The following is a 25,583-nucleotide window of genomic DNA, read 5'->3' as shown; positions in this document are numbered from 1 at the left end:
CCTCTGTCTCTCTGTCTCACCCACTCTCGTCAGGTGTGTCTGGTGATCTGCCATCTGTGGGTGTACCGACCGTCCTCTCTCTCTCTAGAAGTCGCTCAAGACAGACGACCATGATGCATACAAGACTCTGACTATGGTTTTTGGCAAGGCAACTCTTTTGGAGTCCAAGCCTAGCAATTGTCAATCGGCTGACAAGTGAACTCAGCGAACTATTTGAACTGTCCAATTGTTGTGCGGGAGGGGAAAGGGGAAAAAGACTCAATCCCATTGAAAAAACCCCAAGTCAAAGTCTGGCATTCATTGGTACGATTACGCCTACAGTTTCGGTTTCTTCTACTTCTTTGTTGCTTGGTTGGGGTCTCTTGAAAGATCACAAAAGTCATTTCGGATCAAAGCAGAGGCAGGAAAGTACTTAAGGTTCAGGGCTACTTAGGAACATCATATTCTGAAATGCTTTATCTGGGATATACAAGCTTAAGGCAGTGCAGAAACCAACCCAAATCATAGATACAAATCTTTAAGATAAATTCAACAAGAAATACCACTTCCTATCGAACGAACCCACATAACGAAATCCCAGAGAATTCCCAAGGTTTTTTTCATCTGCAGAGCTGCTGCTCCCAAAATAATAATTCCGCTGATCAAACCGCCAGCCATCAAATGCCATCAATGCAAATATCAATCCAATGCCTCATCGAAGAGACGATGCGACGCGCCCAGAAACCGTCAGCACACATCAATGGCCAATCACATTGGTTAACCAATATTCCATATGGAATGGAATCCATATTCCATCCGTCAAAAGAAATGTGTGTTCAAAGAACTCACAAAATCCGACTCACGTCAAAAGATACGAATATCAAATGTGCAAACAGTGGAGTGTCTGTTGGGTCTGTTTGTTGCCTTTGTTACTGCTGGTTCCCCTTGTGGTGGTTGCATATATTAAAGTGCAACGAAAAAATCCGATTCAGAAATGAATGCGCTTTTCGGTGTTGCACAAACAGTGCCGCCGCCACTGTTGCATTGTCTCTGGTTTTGTGTGCTTTTGTTTGTTTCTCCTTCTGTTCGGGCCTTATCGCAGCTGCTGCTGGATGCCACAGAATAATATACAAAATAAACACTAAAAAAAAGATAATAATAATATTGCAACTTCAGTTTATGCACTGCCATATCGTGAATGGAGCAATATTTAAGTTTGCAGCAAAAAAGAAACTACAGAAAAGGGCTATAACGAAGGCTCAGATACACCAAATGAAGATTGGAGATCTATTTACGATTTGATTAAGGTTTGAGATACTTTGCTAGGCCAGAAAAAGATATTTGAGAGCATTCAAAGCATTCTCCATCATCACAAATCTTTAGGAAATGAAGAATAAACTTCAGTCTCAATACAACCCAAAAGAAATCAATTAAAACTACAAAATCTTTTCTTTACGTTACCCAAAAACCCCTTCCACAATTATCTGTGATGCTGCAATCAAAGATACAATCTTAGAAAGAGACTCGAAGACAGTATGATTTACAGACAAACCTGATTTGTGCCAGTGAAGGGTTAGGACCCCTCCAGCACTGAAGACTCTTACAGCATCCAGCAAAATGTGACCAATTTTAAGGGGGCATGGGCAGCATTCCCTTTGGCATCTCCCCACAAGCTAGCGGCTTGCACCAATTTGCCACAGACATAAGCACCCACTTCCCCTCCTACTCGAACTCCAACTCGAAAGGGGGGCGATGAAGGAAAACCTGATACTTGTGTGATTTGTTTTTAGTTATTCGCATGCAACTGGATATCGAGAGACTCGAGACTCGAGGGGCAGCGAAAGTTGTTCAATAATTATAATTGGCTTTAATTAAGAGTATAATCTACATAGAAATTCGAAATTAGCGAAAATGCCAAATCAAAACTGAAAAATTCATTCCGACATTATATAAAAACGCTAAAAATGAAGATTTTCGGATGCCATTGCATGTGTTACATGAAAACAGAGGCCAAGTTTTCCCCATGCGGGGTAATGTCTTCATTCGCGTTACACATGAAATTTTCATGATGATAAAAGCTAAGAGAGTTGGCAAAATTAAGGCCATGGCAGCGAATGAAATCTCCCACAAAGCCTATCCCAATTTCGACTGTGTTTCAAAAGATGCCGAAACAAAGTTTCGGTGCGCGTTTTAAATTGGTTTAGTTTTCCTTATTTGTTCATTTAAAGCATTTAACCAATTTGCTTTGCTCTGCAGCTAAGTGTTGCGTCAATATTTGGGGGTTTCGTTTTCTTTTTGGGTCTTGGGTATAACTTTTATTATTGATTATTGGATGATTAAAGTCAAATAAATCAAAGGCAGGTGGGTCATAAATAAGTGAATTATAAAAGGTGTTTAAGACCCAAAGATTTATGTTTTTGAAAGTAGTTTGGGAGGCAATTATTAACTTGATTTAGAAATGACAAAAGGAATTTTAAAGCCATTCTGTGGCAGATATTTCCAAGAGGAAGAGGAAGAGCATATAAATAAAATCGATAAAAATGTGCGCTTTAGGGATCATTTAATTCCTGTCCTGGAATTTAAACTTTCTACAGATCTTCGAGTTTCTGAATACATCTCCAAAACTCTTTTAATTTCAATAACCCTGCCTTCGTGGATTATTGCCTCATCCACACAGCTGTTTGGGTACAAATTTCCACCCGTATCTTTCGCAATTTATACACTTTAAAATGGCTTAATTGAGCAAATACTCGCACAAATCAGATGGCCAACGATCGTTGGCCCAAACCCAAGAAAAAATGTGTAGCAGCTGCCATTGTTGTTGCTGCTGCTGCTGTTTATTGTCAAAGCGGTTAAGCGACATGCCACCAAAAATGATTGACAATCACTTTACAAACCGTTTTCATTGCAGCCCCGAGACTTGTCGACTCGCCTCGACAAAAACCAGAGAGAGAGAGAGAGATCCCAAACACACATGCAACACGCTTCCCCATTGAGAGGCAGCGGCAGCACCAACAACTTGTGGCAGACACTCGCCAACCAGTTGCATATGAAAGTAAAAGTAAAGCAAATGTAATATATACATATATAGATACTATACGAAAATGCATTTAATGCAAAGATGTAGAGGTGGAAAGAGAGATATATACACCATATAAAACAAACAAAAGACAAGTCCGGAGCCGGTGCGAAGACAAGCCGCAGCACACACCGGTTGTGAATGCAGACAAGACACCATATACCAGACACCAGACATATATCAGCCTCATATATATACATATATATATATTTATATATACATAAACCCGCTAATGAAATGCGTTAAAAAAAGCCGCTGCGCCTGTTGGACCGATACTCAGATGCTGATAAACAAGCAAAAAGAAAACAGAAATTAAAAAAAAAACCCCAAAACTCAACTTCATTTCGAAGACATCATGATGTCATAGGCCAGGCCACTGGCTGCATAATCTTCTCTGAGAGATTTAAGTTGGACTTAAGCAGCATTTCTTTGAATAATCGGACGATATATAGGGGTATTCGGAATGACTCAAAAAGGCGTTTGGCCTGGGAATTCTGTGACATAGGAAATATTTCAAGGAATTGTTTTGAGAGATATTAAGCTTAGATATTTTATATGATATTTTTCGATCTTTATTTCTTGTTCAACTATCCTCATGGAATATCAATTACGGAAATACAAAACAAAACCAATAATTCATACTGTTTGGATTGAAATGGCAAGTCCGTCCCCGTCTTGGCCATGACCATGACTCTCGATGAGACTCTCTTCCCACGATTTTCAAAGTTAAATCAACGAAATTCATCAAATTGATGCATGTGTAACACGACATCAGGCTTCATAATAATAATTATTATAAATTATTTGCCTTTGGCAAAAATGTGTCTTGTGAAAGTTTTTCACACAGGAAACGGGCCACAGATTTATGCAACAATCTATGGTTATTAGTTGTGTTTTTTACCATGCAAAGTGGGATTTTTGGGGGGGGGGGGAGACCTGAGTCAAGGCTGCAGTTGACAACGTTTGCCGACTGCATACAAATTTCGCGAAATTGTGATTCAGTTTGCGCCCCATGTGACGAACAACTCGTACAGTCGCTAATCGACCTTCACAAGGTAAACCGAAAACGTCACCGAAATATATTTGTGTTCCAGAGAAACCTAATTGACTTTTTATGAACCAATTGGCAGCAATCGACATTGTCTATTTAGCATTTACTTAGCGTAGAGAATTACGCGGAACATGACTCAGTGATTCGGTATTTTTCCAAGGCATTCACTAATTTTGGACAGCTTCGACTCATTTGTGTATGTAAAAGACATTGAATTTAACTCCTAAGTGTTTACAAAACGGCATGGCTATTTATGATATTATTAATATATATTAAACTGTAGAGTGATGTGGGTTTCTGTTTCCCACTTCAAAGCCATCAAATCATGGGGTTGTACAAATTAATAAACCATTTAGAATACCCCAAAAACGAGATATCGTATCGTGAATCGTGAAGAGCAATAAAAACAAATAAAAGAAACCTAAAGACAGTAAAAAGATCAGGTTGAAGACCCAGAAAGATTCGAAAGAAATAAATAAAAACGGTTTTCAAGATGACCTTCAACAAATCTGCTCATGCAAAAATATTTGAATCAAAAACAAATAAAATAGAAGGCAATACTCGTAAAGGTATTAGTCATTGAAATAAATTAATGGCTTAAAGTTTGGTAAATCCTGTTGCTTAAAGGAATCTTCTCAAGTCATAAAACGTAATCTCTAGATCCGTTTGGCCATTAATTTTGAACATCAAGAACTGGAACCCCCCATTCATGGGTTGGATTTCATCATTCATCTCCAGTCAGCTTCATTCAACAACTTTCAGAGCCTATAAAATTCAGTGCGTTTGTGCGATTTGTCACGCACGAGTAATCTTGGCCCCCAACTAAAGTCAAGTCATTCCTCATTTGTCCGTCTTTAATTATGACGATTGTTGCAGCCGTTTGGCAAACCGTTTTGATAAGCCTTTAATTTGATTATCAGCTTGGAGCCGCCATCTGGTTTGCATCGAAATTTATTAAGTGTTAAAGGTCGACGAGGCTCGTCTATTTTAGGCCATGGTCTTAATTAGGAGGCCAATGGCAAAGAACAAGCCAAGTCGTTTGTTTTTAGAACTGAACTTTAGCCGCCTCATGAAAAGTTGTTAATTGTGAAACCCATTGACATTTATAGGAGAGTAGAACTGGTTGCTTAGAGAGTAGCTGCAAATCATAATCTAATCGATGTGCCGGCGTCTGGGGACCCGACTTAGCCACGAGCCGGGCACAAGCACCCGGTTCGACAAGAATGCCAAACCACTCCGCTGAAGGTAGTCCACTTTTGAAGGAACGGCACGCAGCCAGCAACCAGCGACTGAGTCAACGACAGCAGGCTATTGTTGCTTGGATTCTTGATTTCGAAAAACTGGGGATTATCGGTACACTCTATCAGGTTGTAACATATGAGAAAGAGAAGGGAAATAAGCCATAAATATTGGGAGTAGAATGGACTCTTTGTAAACCCATATTCCTCAATAACATATCATAGGGTGTCCAACACTCCCCTACATTCCTTGGATAGCTTTCTTTTTTGTGTGGCCTTTTCTTGATATTCTGTTATTAATTTATTAATAGTTTTTACCACCATTGTGTGAGCCCAGCAGCAGCAAAAAACTGGTCGCTGTCGTTACTCTATTGGCTGGTCATGGGTTTTTGTTTATCATGAAAATTCTAAATGACTTGCTCCAGCCATTTGCTAATTTTTAATGGCCACAAAACGTCTCAAAAGCTGGTACAGCCAGTTCCCAAAGACCTTGACTTTCTTTTCAGCAAAAGCAACAAAAATACATATTATATGAGACATTTCTTCAACTCTGCCGGTATCCGACTCTGACTGCAGAGTACAATTAGCCAGGCATAAAAAAAATGAGTCGTGGTCTGAAGTTTACGTTACAATGCGCATTTTGAAAGCAAAAATGTTTATCTGTTGGTAGAAAGTCAAAGTCAAAGTGTTGACAATGACTATTTGTTGACTCACTCGCAATTTCTTTGAGACACGGAGACACATTGGGGCAGATGCCAGATGCGGAGATGCCTCAGATTTGTGGGGAGTTTGTATGCAAATTCTAAAGTTATTACAACCCCTGGTGGAGCATAAAATTGCGCACCTAAACGGATATCCATTTCAGTTTCAAACTTAACAAAAGACTCGGGCCGCATAAATTTGTGAACTCTTTGAGATTGGGGTTTTTGCTTTTGTTTAAGGCGGAACAATGGCAAATCAATTAAAGCTTGCCGCCTGGCCAGTCAACTTTTGTCTGTCTTCCGCCTGTAGATTTATTATTTATGGATAGAGCAATTCACTGTATGCCGGCTTACGCAGTCGCTGGTAACTAGTTTTCACCTCAGCCACCTAAAACACACATTTCAAGGCAATAAAATCTGCGGTGCGGTTTGGCCTCAGTCTGCGTTTGCGTTTGCTTTTGCATTTTGCGTCTGGTAGTGCACTCCTGGGCGCGTGTCTGCACAAACTGCATTACCATTTCGTCGTTTTGTTTGTTTTGTTGCCTCGAATCTCTGCGTCTCTGCGGCAAATGTTGACCGTGCATGTCATTCGAGTTTAGTTTTGAAAGTTGTTTGCTTCCTGCAATCCACGTCGCGGCAATTTTACCATTTTAATTAAAAACACATCACCTCCAGAGACGCTTCAATCCTTATGCAAAGTGCAATTTTTATGCTCATCTCATCGGTTGGAAAAATTGGAAAGAAAAATCTCTTACAGCGAATAATGTCTTTCTATCGAAGGAAAGGCTGTTGGGAAAACTGAAAGTGAAATGCATTGAGTGACAGAGGAAAGGCTGTCTGTCCAGCATAACGAAATCAATCAATAGTAGCCCACTAAAGGATGTGCCACTTCAGGCATGCTTAACCCACTTTCGTACGTCCTAACGAGCCAATTGAGTGCGCATTTGCACTTGAATAGCAATAAAAGCAGCTGTCAAGGGTAGTCGGATGGAGAAGGGGAAACATAAAACCATTTAGTTTCCAACAAAAACAAGTGTCCAACAAATTCAAATTGAATTTACGCGCCACATTTGGCTATCGATGCATAGATTCCTGTTCATCGATAGCTATCGATAAACGCGCCACCTAGCGCCTTTTTGTCGCAATTACATGTACAGCGCCACCTAGCGCCATACAAATTTCTTGAATTTATTTCGCATCTTTTTTTTTGTTTGACTTATTTCGCTAAAACCTCTTTTTGCGCAAAATGCAATAAAAGCAAGTATTAAGAATACACCAGTTAAACAGAAAATTGATTCATCAATCGTATAAAATTAAGTGGGCATGGCTAAATGGTCTATATAGATAGTATTATTCAACGGAACAAAGAATATGAGGAATTGGTCGTTTTTTGAATTCGCCGCAGTTCGCCCCAGTTCGCTTTAGCAACAATGAGTCTCATTCCATACACAAATGTTGCGCATTCCATACACAAAAGTTGCTGCAACATTTACTTGAAAACCGTTTTTTGGTCAAAATAAAATACACAAAGGTAATTAAAAGAAGCGATATTGCAGAAAATGCATTTATCTATGATAAAGCTAAATGGGCAAATCTATATAGCTTGAAATATAGGCGATACCCGATTCGCCGCAGTTTCGCTTTTGCAACAATGAGTCTCATGTCATACACAAACATGTTGCCAATTCCATGCACACATACCCTGGGGGAAATGGATGTTATAGAATTGTGAATACGTTTGTCTTCCAAGGCTCAGTAGGCATCAGGATCGAGATAAATATATACAAGATACTAATAATACTCATGAATAAGTCAAAAACATATCAATTTGAGAAAAGGTCTTAATAAATTACGTCTGATCTTCATATAAACTTAACGAAATAGGGTATAAAAATGCCTATACACGCATCATGTCTTAAAATACCAGCAACATTGCGACTGATTTTTTGTTGAACTATTTCGTTTAAACCTTGTTTTAGCCAAAATACAATAAAAGCAAAGATTAAAAACTATCCAATCTTGTAGAAAATTTATTCATCAATGCGATAAAATTATGTGGGAAGAGCTAAAGGTTTTAGTTAGTCAGCATTATTCAATGGAATATCAAAATTGAGCAATATGAACGAATTTCCTTTTTCGTTTGTTTTGATTGACCAATTTCGCATCTTTCTGTTTGACTTATTTCGCTAAAACCTCTTTTTACGCAAAATGCAATAAAAAAGCAAGATACACCAGTCAAATAGGATTCATCGTATGTATAAAACTATGTAGGCATGGCTATATGTGTAAATGGCCTAGAAGATTCTTCCATTGTAAATAAAAACATAGAGTCACATTCAAACAGTTTTTTGTTTGTTTCTTTGCAATTTAAAGATGGCCAGCACCTCTCGTGCCGGCAGGGCTGGCACCTCCCGTAGTGGCAGGAAGGCCACTCAATCTTCTCAGTCGCAGCAGCCTGAAGACCTCACGGAAATTGACGACAAAGTGCGCACTATTTTGAAATACATTCTGGATCACTCGGCGGCAAAGATACCAATGAAGGAGAAGGACTTAGTTCCACTAGCTGGGACTAAGCCTGAGCTTCACAGCCGCCTTCCGGTGGTGGCCAAACAGTTAGCGGAGCGCTATGGCATTCGACTGCACCAATTGAATGACGCCACCAAGATGTACATTTGCATGGCCGAGGCGCCCATGGCCTCCATTCACGAATTGACGACCGAGCAGCGTCCCCAGCTAACGCTGCTTTTCCTTGTACTGATGTACATATTTCTGCGCCAAATGCGCGTCGAGGATACAAAGCTGTATGCAATGTTGGCCATGCTGGGCATCCGCGTGGACGAGGATCACGCCTACTTTGGCAGCAATTTGCGGAAACAAATCGAGGATACCTTCGTCAAGCAGCGGTATGTAAAGCGAGAGCGCTCACAGCCGGATAGTGCTTACGAGGAGGTCAAAACCTACTTCATTTGGGGCTTGCGCGCCAAGGCGGAGTTCACCTACGAGCAGATTGTTGAATTCTCTTCACAAATACTCAAGCAACACCCCACAAACTTCTCCGAATTGCTGGAGATTGCCAAGTCGTATGATAATAACAATTGAAATATGTATGTACATTAAACTGAAATTTGTTTTTTAATACTTTGCATAGTCGGTGTCCATTATGAGTTTGCCATCTTTATCCTTGAGACGCACGCGCCCATTGGAATAGCGCGTTTCTTGAGAGCCATCCGGATAGACCAGCTTGACAGTGCCATCGGGATACTCGCGTCGCTTATTCAGCTTTGTGTGTATCTCCTTCTGGCCATTGGGCAGATTTAGAACCTTATCACCATTTCGGAGCTGCACGAGACGCGTGCCATCCGCATAGCGCCACTCCTCCTGCACCTCGGCATCACTGGGATCCACCATTTTGATGGTATTATTGGGAAAGCGTATCTCAATCGTGCCATCTTTGTGACGATGCTCTGTCTGGCCATTGGGAAACTCCAGTATTTCCAGGCCATCCAAATAGGTTGTGTGCCATGTGTTTGTCTCCGCATAGTAATACTTGACGGTGCCCTCCCTGATGTCAGACTCCTTTATGTCCTTGTTGAAGTACAACATTCGCACGGTCATGGCATCGGCGCTGATCTTCTTGAGGTTTCCATTGGGATACCAAATGTCCTTGCTGCCATCTGCATTTACAATCTCACGCTTGAAGTCTGCAGCCGCTGCGGGTTCGACTGTGGATTTTGCTTCAGCTACTGCTTGAGTTTCTGCTTGCGGCTCTTCCTCATCTTCGTCATCACTAGCGCTGCTGCTGGGATAGCTTTCGTCCACAACCTCTGGCTTCTTCTTAGGTGTTCGATTTCGATTTGGTTGTCCATAGCCACTGCTTTGACCCCTTGTAGGCACATTGCCACTGCTCTGACGACGGCTCATGGACTCGCGCTGCTTGGCTGTCCCTTTAGAAGGAGGTCCATCCAGGGACTTGGTGCGCCGTCCATTCTCATCGATAGGCTGAGCTGAATCCGTGGGAGGCAGCTAAAAGAAAACGAATTAGTTCATAAATATGACTTTGATTTTTATAGTTTAAATACATACCACCTTTGGCGCCAGTCTAGCAATGTTTCGGTTGATTTCCTGCAGCATTTTGGAGTTGTTCTCGCGCGAGACCTTGATCAGCTCCTGCTCCAGACGCTTGTTCTCCTTGCCCAGCAGCTCAATCTCATCGCGAAGAAGGCGTTGCTCCTTCTCCCCGGCCCGCAGTTGGGCTCTCAGGCGTGCCTGCGCCGAGATATGGGTCTGCTCCTTCTGCTTGAGCTGCAGCTCCAGCGCCTCTACCTCCTGCTTGAGGGCTGCGATTTCTTTCTTTTCTTTGCTGTTGACATTGCTCTTTTGTAGACGCATCTGCTGATCAAACTTTCGCCGTTCCTCTTCGATCTTCATGCGCTCGTCATGCAGGTAGATCTCCGCTTGGATTTTCTCATCGTGGACACGATCCATGGCCTCCAAGTGGTCTTGAGCGCACTTGGCCTTTTCCAGTTCATGCTGTTGCTTGAGACGTATTAGTTCCATATTTTGTTTTTTGAATTTGCCTATCTCCGTTTCTAATTCCTCGAGACGAGTACGCACAAGATTGGCCTTCTCTTGTAGTTCTTTAGTGAAGGGCTCGTCTGCTGATTTACTTTGAGCCGTGGACTTATTCTTCTGTTCCAATGCCTGGAACAGAGCGGACTTGAACTGCTCGAAGAGTTGGACATTGGAGCCATCGCCAAGGGTTGTGTCATGCGTGTCATTGGAGTCGGAGAAGCGTACTCGCACTTGATTTTTCCCAACTTGCAGGGGCGTCATTGTAAGATCACTCGTCTGATCCTCCTCCACCTCGTCGTCGTCGTCGTCATCATCGTCATCGTTTATTTCCGTGATCTGGGCCACCTCTGGCTGCAAATGCATTTGCCTCACCTGCTGCGTGACCACAATCTGATCCGTATCGTCCGCCGTCTGACGGCGCTGCTCCTTGCGCGCCATGAACGTCCGTATGCAACTGGAGTTCATGTCAAAGTTGCCCTCCAGTGCCTTTTGCTCCAACAGCTCGAATATGCTTACATTGCTGTCATCATCGACTCGCAGCTGGGCGGTGCGTCGTTGGATGAGGGGCACTGGCTTGATGCTTTGTGTATTCAAAACTTTGGCCCAACACACGCCAGTTAGGGGACTAGCCTCAGAGGAATGCTCATCGTCGGCAGCATGCTCTCTGCTTCTCTGCTCTGCGAAACGTACTCTGGGCGACACGCTGGTTGTGCTTGAGGATGCGTAGGAAGACTTGAGGTCTGGCGTGGAATTGCAGGCAGTTTTAGAGCTGATAAGAAGCTTTTGGAAACGCTGCTCATTGGCGTCTGGCGGATAGGATAGAAGAGCAGGAGCAGGAGCAGGAGCCTGTGTAGGTGGCTGTGCAGTGGTAACTTTTTTCACCTCCTGACGCGTCTTCAGAATACCCTTCTTCTGTGTGGGCGTTCGGAACTGTGGATGCGCGTTTGCGAATTTATAACGAGGCAAATTCCCCAAGCGCAGCTGATCAGGATTGATCTTAAAGCGTTGCTTCAAACCCTCGCCACGACGCAGAAAAGGACGCTTGGGCTTTGCAGGTTGCTGACTGTCGCCCATTGCGTCGTCGCCCACTTCCTCCTGATATTCTGTGTGTCGGGGCATTTGTATGGACACATGCTCCTCCTGCTGACCGTCATTCTCTACATCGGATTCTTCAAATACACTACTCTCCGCGCTGTCCACTTCCTTGTGAACCAGTCCCAACAATTGGTACATGTTTCGCTGTTCCATGCCCAGCATAACGCGCTGGTTGTTTTGACGCTGCTCCAGCAGGCGTTTCTGCTCGTCCTGCCAACGATTCAGCGCCTCCAAGCGCTTCGTTATATCCTCTTGGCTAGTGGCAAGGGCAATGGAATTCTCTCCATCGCTCTGCATAATTGTTTCACATTAAATTTGCTTGTTTTGTTTTTGTTTTGGACGCTGTACGCGTATTGGAATTCAAAATTGTGGAAAACAGTGCTGCAAAACGTCGCTGAAGAGTGGCAGCACCAGCCAGGGATGGGATTTGGAATTAATGGAATTCATTTAAATTATCTTTTTTTTCTTATTTTTATTTACAGTGAACAATTCACAGAATGTTATTCCTATAGACTGAATCCTTCACATATCTGGGTCCCTTTCAATAGCATCAGGCTCATCAAAGTCACGAACTTGGACATCGGCATCTTCTCCGAACTGCAAAATGTTGTCAATTTGCAGCAGCAGATCGCCAATACTTTCCTCATCCTGAGTGTCCAACGGGAAAAACCGCACCAAACTGTAAATAATGGAAATGAATGGAATAAAATTGAAAACATTTAAATATTTCTGTGTCAAAATTGACGGGTGGCAACTCCGCACGTAGCCCAGCCCTGACACCTCGAACAAAAGGCATTTTTCGCATCACGAAAGTAAAATGTGCGATTTAACTAAAAACAATGTGAATCTATAATAATTAATAGTGCGTGCTAAAGGGAAAAACTAAAATTTACATAATCGTGTAACAATTACAAAAAGGCGCGCCATAAATTTGCTAACAAAAATACCACCAAAAAATCCCGTGCATCCGGACAAAAATCGCCTAAATTACGGTACAACACTTTTTTTCGGGCAAAATAACGCTGAAAATCCGGTCAAACAAATACCGGTACTAACATTCAAAAATATGGACGAAGGCAGCGGCGCCGACCATGGCATGGACCTGTCCAAGGTCTCCGTGGTCCGCTCCGCCAAGGGCGTTGATATGCTCTGTGTGGACGATTACCTATACCATTTCGATCGCATTGGCAAGAACAACACCTACCGATGGCTCTGCAACCGGCGAAAAGATAAAGTAACTCCCTGCAAATCGCGAATCTGCACCATTCTACCCAATGGACTGGACAAGACGAAGCACGTTGTTGTCGATGTGCCCGTCAACCATATCCATCCCCGATGCAGTGATCATGAGGTTAGCAAGGTGGCCCAGCGCAAGCGTATCGCTATTATGAAGAAGAACGATGCGTACAGTTCCACACAGCCGAAAAGAGCTCGACTGTATGAGCGGGCTTCGGGGTCAATGAGGCCACCCGAATTGATTTCAGGCAGCATTAGTTCCTCCTCTCTGGAAGCTCTCCCCTTTCACGTTGACTTCGAGGTACAGGCTCTCTCGATTTAAGCCCCCTCAAGCTCGCCACTAAAACTGTCTGTATTCGCTTATATTTTGCAGGAGAAGGACCGTGTGTACATGCTGCGACGTCGCGATGGCCGTGTTATGGTCTGCATCGATGGACATTTATATTATTTGGGCGGCAAGTCATACAAGGGAGAAATTTACAGATGGACATGCGTCCGGAAGCGGGACATTGAGTGCACGGCAAAGATATGTACGGAGGCCACTTTGGATGGGGGACATCGTCTGCATTTGATCGAGACGGACTCTCACATACATCCACACTACTCGGCCGACAAGCTGATGACCATGTTTTCGAAGCACCAAATCGTTTTGGTCGAGGACGACCAAACCGTTGACGTTCTGCAGGAGTGTCCCAATATAGAATACTTCCATCCGGAGCAGTCGGCTATTCAATTTGACGATCTCGATTCGATGATTATTGAGGATTGTGAGGAGAACTATGATGTGTACATGGACGATGACCAGAGTGCAGAGATTTCTGCCGACTTGGAGGAAATTCAGACTGAAGAGGAACAAACGGTGGAGGAGGTGTCGCCGTCACGGAAACGAAAAACCAGTGGCTCTTGGCCAGCGGCATACGATGTCATTGCAAACTATGTCCCTCCGCCCGGCTATAATCCACTGACAGAAACCGATTTAACAAAATTCACATTTCTTCCATCGGCCAAAGGCCGCAGAGTTCTATGTTTGAATCGATTCCTGTATCACTTTGACTCGCAGAGTCGCTCCAACGGCCACATGTTCTTCACATGCATCATGCGACGCACCAAGCATCTGACCTGTCACGTGCGCATCACTTTGAATCCAGTTGGTCCAATGGTGCTGCGCATCAATGGAAAGCATACCCACGGCATAGACCACAAGGAAATCCAGCGAAGACTTTCACAGCAGGCCAAGCTAGATCTTGAGAATCCCCCAGAGCGTCAGCACAATTTGGTCAATACAGAGCTGTTCGAATATGAAACCGAGGACGAAGGTGAGCAGCAGAGTGCCGATGGCAGCTACGAGCAACTGGAGAGCCACTTGCAACACGACGATCAGGAGCCACAGGGAAATATTGTAATGAAAAAGGTAATCGGTATCGATGGCGCCATCAAAATGGAACCCACCAACAAGTCAGTGATGGTTGAATATGTTGAATATGGTTCGGACGATATAAGCTCCAAGGTTGAAATAGGGACCAATGTCACCGAACACAGGACCAATACATCCACACCGTTGCCCAAGGTACCGCCACAGCCAGAAATCACGAATATACGTCGCCGTCGAGATGTCGTAGAGCCCGCCAAAACGGAACTCCATCCGGACATGGATTTAACGAAAATCTGCACTTTACGCTCGGCCAAAGGCAGCGAACTGTTGTGCGTCGATGGTTATATATATCATGCAAAGAACCGTGGCGTTATATCCCGAAATTATTGGGTCTGCATCAAGAGTCGCGATCCGGAGATCAATTGCAAGAGTCGCATATCCACAGCCACGCAAAAAGATGGCTCTATACGTGTCCTACGCGTCTACAACGTTCACACGCATCCATTCAGCGAGGCCGACATCAAGCGGCGCCTGTTCAACGAGATCAACAAGAAGAACAACAAGAAACTCAAGTTTCGGCCACTCCACTTTATTGGCAAGTCGTTGGACCAGATACAACAAGAGTACGGCGACCTGGCCGTTGAGCGTCTGAATGTGTCCAACCTCAGTAACGACATTATGGTCCAAACAAAGCCCAGAATTCCAAGTCCCAGTAAAAATGACAGTAGCAGGGCCTCAGTGACATCCACAACCAAGTCCGAGGCGCTGGAGGAAAATGAGTTCATAGATGTTGTGGTCGAAGACGAAGAGGGGGAGCAGCATGAACAAGTCTCCCTGATAGATGGTCAGTACATAGAAATGGACCATGACAATACGGATGCCATTATTGAGGTTGTGGAAGAAGTTGCCGATGAAATGGAAAGCTACGCTCCCATTGAGTAAGTATTTACCAAAACGGGGGAGGTATGACCTCCAGGGATTAGAGGTAGACTCCTGTAGATTCTTCAGAGTGCCCTGCACTTTATAGGGGTGATCCACAAAGAGTATTTTATCTTCGTATAAATATTATTTGTGGCTTGGTTGAAACTTGTTTGAATTGTCATTGAACTGGTGATGGCAGCGTGTCATAGCTATGCTTCAAACCCCCACAGTATACAGAAAGCGAACCACCTCTAAACTGAACACCTGCAATATATAATACACAATCTTTCGAGCAATAACCGGCCCGCCATCAGTAGTGTTTGAAAGCTGCGCGAGCGCACTTTGAATAATTTTGTTGTGATTTTCGATTGAGGTAAATTATGAATATGCAAGCAAAGAAATGCCACAAACTGCCAGCACATCGAAAAAATCGAGTACCAAAAATAGCTACCAGCAAAAACGCCTCCGAAAATAGATAATTCATTAGAAATAAAAAGAAGCCCACTCTAGAGGCAAATTACTTTCACTTTTTGTGTGTAAAAGGGAAACCGGTTCAGAAAAAATAAAAATTAAAGAAAACTAATACTTAATTTATTCCAAAACAGACCCGCTTATACAATGAAACTGTATGCCGTATCCGATGGACCGCCCTCCCTGGCCGTGCGAATGACTTTGAAAGCCTTGGATATTGAATATCAATTAATCAATGTGGACTTTTGCGCCCTAGAGCATCGCACCGAGGACTATGCAAAGGTAGGGTATATACAACAAAAAAGGTTCGAAAGAGTTGAAATAATCCAAAATGAATGCTGTATTTCAGATGAATCCTCAAAAGGAAATACCCGTACTGGACGATGATGGTTTCTATCTGTCGGAGAGCATTGCCATTATGCAATATCTGTGCGACAAATATGCGACACCAAATTGTACGCTTTATCCGCAGAGCGTGATCCACAGGGCATTGGTCAATCAGCGTTTGTGCTTCAACATGGGCTTCTACTATGCCCCCATTTCGGCCCACAGCATGGCACCCATTTTCTTTGACTACGAGCGCACGCCCATGTCCCTAAAGAAGGTGCAAAATGCCCTGGAGGTGTTTGAAACATATCTGGAACGATTGGGCTCCAAGTATGCCGCTGGCGACGATGTAACCATAGCTGATTTTGCTTTAATCTCGGCCACCATTTGCCTGGAGGCCATCGATTTCGATTTGTCCCCATATCCTTTGGTCAACAAGTGGTACACAAACTTTAAGGAGGAATACCCGCAGCTGTGGGAGATTGCCAACAGTGGAATGCAAGAGATAAATGCCTTTGAGCACAATCCACCAGATTTATCAGAAATGGACCATCCATTCCATCCGACGCGCAAGACCAAGGCTTGAGAATTATTAATAATTATTAAATAATTTAAAAAAATTATCTATGCTAGTAATTAAGTGTTTAACATATTCAATACATGTGAATATATGCATATTCTTTTAACTCACCTGAAATCCTCAATGAGCGAACCAATGGCCTCTGTAAGCTTGCTATATTTCTCACCAAACGACGACCCAATGGTCAGTTCTCCCATTAGATTGTGCGCATCCGGCTCCAGGTACAGATCCAGCTGCTTTCGCGCGTCAGCACTCAGCAGATCCACTTTGGTCAGCACATTCACATGGGCCTGCTCCATGTTGGCCATCACACTGAGGGCGGCCATCGTGCCCGATATAAATTTGGCGCCATCCACCATAAACTGCGAATCGAGGCAGAAGACCACACAAGTGCGAAAGTTCCACGACTCCAGCAGCTGTACCAGCTGTTTGCCCATTTTCAGATGAGTGAACAGCTCAATTTGTCCGGGCATATCAAAGAGTATATAATCATCGTCCGGCTCTCCCACCATCAGCTCATCCTCGCCGCCACACAGTTGCGCTTTCAGCCAGTCCTGGTTCTCAATGAGGAACTCCAGGCAAAAGATTAGACCACCATTGGGTCCGTACTGCAGCTCGTCATCCTCCATGGCATCGTCCAGGTGTATCAGCTCGCGTATATCCGCAAGAGGACTGTAGGTAAAGTGTTCGGCTGCCGGGTCCAGATTGACAACTTGAATGTTTCGTTTGGCGTCCATGGCATGCTGCTGCATAAAGCTGCAGTACGTCGACTACAAGTGAAAGAAATGAGATATCGTACACACAGCATATTCCCCACATACCTTGCCGCTGCCCGCAGGACCAACAATTATTTGTGCGAACCGCATGCTGTAAAATTTGTAAAAACCAAAACAAACCAAAACAAAACAAACGTGCTGAGTGACTCTCAGAAATATACCACAATATACCGTCACATCTTAAAAATATACCGAAAATATACTAACGAATTCATGTTATATTTTACATATTCCTTGTTTTTGATATTCCGTGGAATATTACCATCTATATAGAACATTTAGCCTTGCCCACATAATTTTATCCCATTGATGAATAAATTTTCTACAAGATTGAATAGTTTTTAATCCTTGCTTTTATTGTATTTTGGCTAAAACAAGGTTTAAACAAAATAGTTCAACAAAAAATCAGTCGCAATGTCGCTGGTATTTTAAGACATGATGCGTGTATAGTCTTTTGTACACCCTATTTCGTTAATTTTATATGAAGATGAAACGTGATTTATAAAGATTTTTTCTGTAATTGATATTCTTTAGACATATTCAAGTACATTATTAGTATCTTGTATATATTTATGTCGATCCTGATACCTACTGAACCTTGGATGACAAACATTTTCTCAATCTATAACATCCATTTCCCCCAGGGTATGTGTGCATACCATACGACCAATTCTTTATTCCGTTGAATAATACTATCTATATAGAACATTTAGCCATGCCCACTCAATTTTGTACGATTGCTGAATTAATTTTCTACTTCACTGGCTTGTTTTAAATACTTGCTTTTATTGGATTTCTATATAACTTTGAAAATGAAATGCGAAGCGCCTGCGCTTTTAAGCTTACTGATTTCCCCCATTTCAACCCTATGTGCGTTATATTTATCAGATTTGAAATTACAGATTATCGATGACTGCAGCTGTGTCCGCCCTCAGTTAATTAAATCGTTGACCACAAAAACGCAAAACAGAAGGCATAAATTTACATATGATGAAATTGATAGATCAAATGGGCTAGACACAATCAAACCGCTCAATCACGTCATCACCCGTAGCAACCCCCGGCCCCGGGCTAATCCTAATTGCTGATAAACATCTAAATTGTTCAACCAGACGCGCGTCTCTCTCGTCACGAGGACAGGACAACATCTGTCCGTCTAACGACTGACAGTCATAATGATATTTTAAATGGCACACTGAAAACGCTTAAAAATAATAATTTTTCATTTCGTTTTTAAAGAAAATTCTTTGGCGTGTGTGCATGCATGTCGGAAGACCGGAAATAATTTTCTAGTACCCCGGTATTGCACACCCACCCCCAAATGGTGAAAAAAACTGAGCTGCACTTGTACTATATGACATTTGTCTGTCTCACCGACGATTCTCCCTCTTTTTTTAATGATATCGACAACAGGGACACACAGTTATTTCAGGGTACGAGAGGCCGAGGCCACGAGGACAACCAGGGGCCAGGTGTTCAATATATTTTGTGCTGATAACTCTATAATTTAGCTACAAATTGCTCCTTTTGCCCCCGGCATTTGAACCACAACAATTACTGATGATGATAACGGTATGATTGTAGATTTGTTTGAAATGTTTATTCGATTTAAACTAAACCACTAAGTATAACATTTAGATATTAGCGAACTTAGAGCAATTAAATACCACAGAACATGTTTTTTCTCATATAATTATTAAACTGATTAATATGTTATAGATGCAATGACTAGCAAAGCTTGACTAGTTGGATGTTTCCTTTCTCTCTCTATGAGGATTGAGTGCCGTGTCTGTACCTGTGCCTGTGCCTCCTCCTCACATGCCATTGCCGCTGCCATAGATGCTGGCCCCGACTCCAGGATCCGACATATCGGTGGAGCCGGCACTGCCATTGAAATCATCGCTGCTTTGATTACTATTTTGATTTTGATTCGAGTTGGTGTTGTTGTACAGCGGTTGGATCTGTGAGATGGGGCCGCGTGGATCCTCTGGTGTCCAGGTGCGGGCATAAAGCTTGCTGCCCGGATATCGATCGCCCTTGCGATACCAGGACAAGGAATGCGCCACGCCGCCTGCTGGGAAGAAGAATAGTTTCAGAGAGTGAGTAAAATGGGGAAAAATGTATCTAGAAATGGGAGCTAAGAGCAGTGTCTTTCTTGACACGGCTTTCCCTCGATTTCCAGACTCTAAAAGATATTTTCCCTAATACCTACGAATACAAAGACACCCAATCAAGAGTCAAGAACCGCCCAAACAATTAAAATTGTTGCCAAAAACTGAGGAAATGCCATTAGCGGCCACATTACAAGCCCATCAGCGATGCAGAGCAAACAAGCAATGGGCTAAAGGGTTCGGATCCGTTCCGTTCCGCATTCGATACCTTCCTTCTTGTTGTTGCAGCTGCCGCCCTGCTGTGCCGCACCGCCATTTCCCTTGAACAAACAAAACCAAAGCCCAAAACCCAAACCGGAACCCAAAACCCTACCCCAGCTAAGTCAGGCGTCCAATCAGCTTGCATCCCAGACAGAGAAAAATCCCACCCGGGATGGGCAATTTGTAGCACTCCAGGATTTCAAGTGCTTTATGCGGGTGTTGCTCAAATATTCGACACCACCCCACAGCTTCCACCATGGTCTTGTTGCAAGTTGGTGTGAACATATGCCAGGCGCGTGCCACACTCCCCCCCATACTGCCGCACTGCCTCCTTTGCACCCGTTTAAATGGGCGTTTCATTGGGTAGTAGCCCCCCGAAAAGTTTCCTTTTTTTTGTGCGATTTTATCTACGAGTATATACGGTATATATGTATGTATATATGTATGTATGTATTTTTGTTTTTGCTGCAACATTTTTAATGCCCGTTAAGCATGAAAACGCTTTTGCCATCAGAGCTCCATGGCTCTGGGGTCCTGCGTCCTGTGCCCGGGTCGACATTCACTTGGCCTTTAAGCGAGCACCGAGCACCGAGCACCGAGAACCTTGTCGACGAAATGGATGGCGACAGTAGACATCTGCTAGAGTGTAACGAATTTCTCACGCTATGATTATGTCGATTGTGCTTTGTTGTTGTTGCCTTTGTTGTTACTATTCTCCGTGTATTTCCCCCCAACTGTCGCTCTATCTATCTGTCCGTTTGTCTGTCAGTCCGTCTGTCTTTCTGTCAATGGTTGTTGGGAGAGGGCAAGGTGTATGGCCATGTGGGGGGATTTTTATCAGGAAAAAAAAACAAATTATACATCAGCAGAGCTTGCTTGCATGTTCATTTTGTTAGGGACTTTATCAGGAGTTCGTTCTTAACCTGCCTTAGAAGGAGGGCAACCAATAATCACAATCAATGCGTTTTTATATACTAAGGAGACGGGTTTCTCCTTGGGTTTGAAAACTGTGGGATTACGCAGCCCGATATTAGCCTTAGTCCATATAGTATATTAAGGTAAAAACCTATTATTATTTGCTACTTGCCCACTGTAACCCATCCATATACATATGCTCCCGCACGGCACCTTCGTGCGACTAGAAAAGGTCTTCAATCCGACACAGTCTTGAACCGACCTCCACGTCTGCAATGGACACCGTCTTGAATCGATCTAATCCTCTATCGCTAATAATTCTATGGCTATCACATACGCACATTGTCCTACTGGAAGTTATTGAAAGAAAACTTCTTTCCTTAACATCAATCCATTCAACAATTATCGGATCATTTTCTTCCCTTGTCGCTAAAAAAAAATACCATTCCTTGGGGATCTCCCATGTCCATGTGAAATATAATTTAGCAGATATATACGCCCAATAAAGAGATCCATAAATAAACCTAATTAATACAGAATATTTGAATTTCTTGAAAAAAACTCCCAAATTCCCAGAGCTCTAAATTTTAATATAATTTAGGTACCCCCTCAACCACTTTACATGATATATTTCCAACAGAAAAAAAAACCCGTTCATGGACGAACTTTAACCATTCAAAATTTCTGTTTTGACATACATTGGTCGAAAAAAAAACCTATAAAAAAAAGTTGGGAATAGTTTTTAGCTATGCATAACACTCAATGAGGAATCTCGAACCCCTTTTTGCTAGACGCGTAACCCCACATCGACACCCTTTTAGGGTACCAAGTGCCTGGGCTATTAGTTATGCAGATGCTGTGGCCGGAACTCGTTGCAGGCCAGTTGCAGTGTCATACATTTTGAATAGAAAAATTATTAACCAAAAAAACCGTGACTAAAGCAACTTTTATGAGCTGGCACACACACGGAAACCCCTAATCCATAGCCTTTGTTTCCTCCCGAAACTTGTGGAAAACCTTTCCAAGCCACAGCCACAGCCACATCCAACATCCAACGGCCTACATCCCGAGTGATCGATGCGACGGCAATGAGCAAAACAATTTCCTTGACTGGCAGTCACGCAAAGCCCCGCAAAGAGAACCGAACCGAACCAAACCGAACTGAACCCCCCGTGCGAGAAGTGTGAAAATTCTAATTAGTTACACTTAGGCAGAGGCAGAACAGACCCAGAATCCCAAACCATAGCCATGCATCCCCTGTACGATCTGTTGTGAACGACCCAGACCCAAAAACCAGCCACCTTCCCATCGATGATGGCCTTTGAATACGCCAGACAGTCGCCCCACCCGTGCGAATTATGTTATTAAATGTGGACTGAACCCACACGATACCGTAGCACTTTTGATTGATTGACAACTTACTGCGATCCTTGAGGATGATTTTCTTGGGCGGTTCCTTTTGGTAATTACGCTGCAAGCTCAGTCCTGGCTCGTTTCCATTCTTATCCTTCTTGACCATTTCGCTGAGGAATGTTATATAGCTGATGGCCAGCTTGAGTGTATCGACCTGAAAGAGGGGATTGCATTTGAGAGGTTATTAATGGGTGGGAATGATAGAATGATGGCATGCGAGGGTGTATAAACGCTTATGAACGCTTCAGTAATGATCATCCCCGATCCTTCCCCGATTGCTTACCTTACTCAGACGCTTCTCATATGGCAGCGTTGGAATATGAGTCCTCAGTCCCTCGAATGCCTCATTGATGCTCTGCATCCGTCTGCGCTCTCGGAGATTGGCCGCCTGCCGCTGCTGGGCCATCTGGGAGGCGCACTTCAAGCGACGCGGCTTGTGGCTGCGCCGTCTAAACGAGAAGCTGGAATTAATTAAAGCCTTGCCCATCGATCCCCCACCTAAACACTCCAATCCTTACGTCTTCTCCGTGTTCTCCTGGTCGCTGTTGAAGCCGCTGCTATAGGCATCGTCCTCGTCATCGCTCTCCGAGCTGTGCTCGTCGCCAAAGAAGTACTCGGAGCTCGAGGTGGAGGCATTGGTGGCCTGCGATCCCTCAAAGAAGTGACGCGCCATGGTGGCCTCCAAGTCAAAGTTGTCCATGGAAAACATCTTGCGCCCGAATGCTATGGAATCTGTTGCACACTAATTGGCCGACAAGTGCATAACGGTTAAGCTAACACTTCCGCTTCCGACTGGCCCTGATTGCCGACGCGTGACCAGCACGTGCCGTTCTTCTGGGGAGTGGGTGAACAAATGGGTGACAAGTGTCCTTCTCGACTTTTGATTCTCCCTCTCTCTGGAAATGACGGAATATTAAATAGGGGGTTTATTTGTAGGCTTCTGCTGTACTTGTTCAGTTGTTGGTTTGTGATAATAAACATGTTAAACAGTTTTTCCGATTAGATAAGATATGGTTTTATTGCTGCTAATAGATATGATAGGTGTCATGTTACATGGATAAACATTTCAGTTACAAATGGGATTGTTCAAGAGTGCGAAAGATAAGTGTTTATCAGTCTGATGGGGATTTGAATCACACTTTTGGATGTATCTATATAGTTAAATATATGCAGAGTTAAACTTAATCCTAACGAAGCCATAGCTGAAATATTTTCATAGGAAGTAAAAGGCTTTCCCCCTAACATTTCATATAAACTAACAAAAACAACGGATGTGAGCTATTGCATGACATGTGACATGCGGTACCTGGTTATAACCACAGATCTTCGTACTTTTATAGATTCTAAATGTAGAGTGGAAAATTTACATCATTTGGTGATCCTAAGAACAAGAGGACACATCTTTTAAAAAAGATCGATTTCGCTTCTTCCTTGCCTTTTACAAGGATCTCGTACCAGGTACAACAATCTCTCATCATTCAGTTTCCGATGAATCAGGGTACCGATAGAATACCGATGGAAGTATTATATAATTCCAATGGTATAATGTGGTAACGAATCTAACCTTCCCTACTCTTTTGGAATTCTGTATACCAAAAATATGAGTAGACAATCCTTGATTTTACACAGATACCAGAACATTAAGACAGTGGGTACTGATTTCAATCACTTATGTATATATCCATGTTCCTGCTATCACATATCACGTCAAGTTATAATCGCCTAACTTACCTCACAGACACACCCAAAATATATCCAATGATCGTTTTGACTAGATTGATTTCCAATTTTTAAAATCAATTACTTTTAGACGTATTAAAATTGCACATCCACTTAAGCACTAAATATTTCATACACACACGAAACGAATGACTTTTGCGAACCCCCTAGACCCTAGATATCCCCTGATATAGATGGAACGTTGCTCAATGCACGGCGGACACTGACATCGAAGCGCGTCCTCGTTGCGAACTCAGAGACAGCCGGAAAGCGAATGCCAGGACTTGTCTGATAAGAAGCGTTCTACACACACCCGAGGGGTTGCAGATACACAGTATTCCGTCTCTATCAATGGCGGTGCGGGCGGAGTTAAATGCTCCGCCAATCGGAAGCGAGGAAACCCAAAGTTTCGGGTGGCATTTTAAGGGTTGCTATAAGCTTATTAGGAAGCCCGTTCTCTGAAGGTGGGTTGGGTGGCTAGTGGAGTTTTTCAGGCCGTGTTCACATTAAATTGTTTTTTGATTCAGTCGCTCGGTTTATCTGTTTAAGCGGAATTATTGCCCAAGTGCTTGACAATGGAAGAGGTGTTGATATTTCGATGTAGACAAGTGTTTCGCCTGCGGGATTGTCGCACGGGGAAGGAAGGGGAGGGAGCGGATGGTTGTGGCAGCTGCACAAGTTCCACAATGATGTGTCGGAATAATCATCAGCTTGGTGTTCGTTCTTTCACACCATGTGGATTAGTATTTCCTACAGGCGCCTAAGTCTAATTAATGATTTGTTTCAACCGAACACAAAACTAGTCAAACAAATGCCCAACATAAAAAAAAACAAACGCACACAGACCCATCAAAAGACCCAATGGAATTTGTCAACCAGCATAATTTTTAAGCATTAGCGGAAAGACATTGGCAAATATTTGCACTGTCTGGGATTTCCACTTCCATTTCCTCAACGGGTAACAGCTCCATTAAAATGCGTTTGGGTTTGCAATATTTGCTGCATATTTTACGGAGCCCAGAACCATAGACAGGGGTGTCAAAATATGCTTTTAGAGTGCCTCACTCGCCCACCCCTGAATGGCTCTTCCTTCGGAGCTCTCTGTTTGTTGTCCTTTTTCCTGCGCGCCTCTCTCCTGTGTGTCGTGTCTGTTGTTGCCTCATCATCAGACAACCTCACTAGGGATACCATACCATGATAAACAAATTGTTTTTGCCTCTGCGCCCAGGGTCCTTACCCTTAGCCCTAACATCCAATCCATCCGGCCCATCCGTATTCCTGGGCCTTTCTCTGGGCCTTTGTTTCTGCGTTGTTATCGTTGCTCGGCGTTGCTCGTTTTGTGCAGCTGTATAAACAAATTAGTTTCCAATTTTATCAAGTTGTCTTGCGGTGGCATTTGCCTGGGCTGAAAGCTTTAGTTTAGGGGTTTGATCTAAGCCTTAGATAGACCTCCTTTGAGCCCCATGACCTTTAATCATATAGATTTCATTCAGATATATATTAAATGTATTAAAAATAATTTTAAATATAACCCATATTTAATTTAAATATGAAACCACTCTCGGCTGCAAATTAATGGCATAAATATTTAAATCCAAGCATAATATTGAAACATCAGAGCGGTTTTCCAATTAATTTACGGCTTTCCAAGTACCAATTTTGCTCATACCATACCCTCTCTAAATCAACCTGCTTTAGCTTTCTGCAGGCATTAGTTCCCACTAAAGAGCCCGTACATATACTTGGCTATATAATTAGGCGCCAGC

At 43.1% G+C, this 25,583-nt stretch overlaps 5 protein-coding genes across 8 annotated transcripts; 2 read left to right on the top strand and 3 right to left on the bottom strand.

Moving 5' to 3' along the window:
* The first annotated feature begins 8,205 nt into the window (after positions 1–8,205).
* MAGE (necdin, MAGE family member) lies at positions 8,206–9,182 on the top strand. Of its 2 annotated transcripts, none has more exons than XM_015182698.2 (2): positions 8,206–8,299; positions 8,422–9,182. In XM_015182698.2, exon 2 carries the CDS (start codon positions 8,422–8,424, stop codon positions 9,145–9,147), a length of 726 nt encoding a protein of 241 aa, XP_015038184.2. In that variant the 5' UTR covers positions 8,206–8,299; the 3' UTR covers positions 9,148–9,182. The 2 variants fall into 2 exon arrangements, with proteins under 2 accessions (XP_015038184.2, XP_015038185.2); XM_015182699.2 differs by having other exon boundaries at positions 8,225–8,299; positions 8,393–9,182.
* On the bottom strand, positions 9,158–12,135 carry Sas-4 (spindle assembly abnormal 4). Its single transcript, XM_002137917.4, has 2 exons — positions 10,132–12,135; positions 9,158–10,071 (listed from the first exon to the last, which is right to left on the bottom strand). The coding sequence occupies exons 1-2, from the start codon at positions 12,010–12,012 to the stop codon at positions 9,181–9,183; spliced, it is 2,772 nt and encodes a 923-aa protein (XP_002137953.2). The 5' UTR covers positions 12,013–12,135; the 3' UTR covers positions 9,158–9,180.
* A 32-nt stretch (positions 12,136–12,167) lies between these two features.
* LOC4802923 (GPN-loop GTPase 3) lies at positions 12,168–17,563 on the bottom strand. The gene is made up of 3 exons (XM_001359706.5): positions 17,444–17,563; positions 16,734–17,392; positions 12,168–12,394 (listed from the first exon to the last, which is right to left on the bottom strand). Exons 1-3 carry the CDS (start codon positions 17,486–17,488, stop codon positions 12,238–12,240), a joined length of 861 nt encoding a protein of 286 aa, XP_001359743.3. The 5' UTR covers positions 17,489–17,563; the 3' UTR covers positions 12,168–12,237.
* gfzf (GST-containing FLYWCH zinc-finger protein) lies at positions 12,447–16,643 on the top strand. Of its 2 annotated transcripts, XM_002137916.3 has the most exons (4): positions 12,447–13,252; positions 13,325–15,261; positions 15,850–15,997; positions 16,065–16,643. In XM_002137916.3, exons 1-4 carry the CDS (start codon positions 12,782–12,784, stop codon positions 16,626–16,628), a joined length of 3,120 nt encoding a protein of 1,039 aa, XP_002137952.2. In that variant the 5' UTR covers positions 12,447–12,781; the 3' UTR covers positions 16,629–16,643. The 2 variants fall into 2 exon arrangements, with proteins under 2 accessions (XP_002137952.2, XP_003736860.1); XM_003736812.3 differs by lacking the exons at positions 12,447–13,252; positions 13,325–15,261 and adding an exon at positions 15,513–15,617.
* Positions 17,564–18,979: 1,416 nt separating the features above from the next.
* Positions 18,980–24,130, bottom strand: Fer1 (48 related 1). Of its 2 annotated transcripts, none has more exons than XM_033376460.1 (5): positions 23,830–24,130; positions 22,617–22,994; positions 22,382–22,559; positions 22,108–22,252; positions 18,980–19,472 (listed from the first exon to the last, which is right to left on the bottom strand). In XM_033376460.1, exons 2-5 carry the CDS (start codon positions 22,805–22,807, stop codon positions 19,213–19,215), a joined length of 774 nt encoding a protein of 257 aa, XP_033232351.1. In that variant the 5' UTR covers positions 22,808–22,994; positions 23,830–24,130; the 3' UTR covers positions 18,980–19,212. The 2 variants fall into 2 exon arrangements, with proteins under 2 accessions (XP_033232351.1, XP_002137951.1); XM_002137915.3 differs by having other exon boundaries at positions 22,382–22,547.
* Between the last annotated feature and the right edge of the window lie 1,453 nt (positions 24,131–25,583).

The sequence above is a fragment of the Drosophila pseudoobscura genome, chromosome 2 (genome assembly GCF_009870125.1).
Source record: "Drosophila pseudoobscura strain MV-25-SWS-2005 chromosome 2, UCI_Dpse_MV25, whole genome shotgun sequence".
NCBI classification, from domain to species: Eukaryota; Metazoa; Arthropoda; class Insecta; order Diptera; family Drosophilidae; genus Drosophila; species Drosophila pseudoobscura.
Note: the sequence above shows the minus strand (reverse complement) of the source record. Positions and strands in the feature narration are given on the sequence as shown.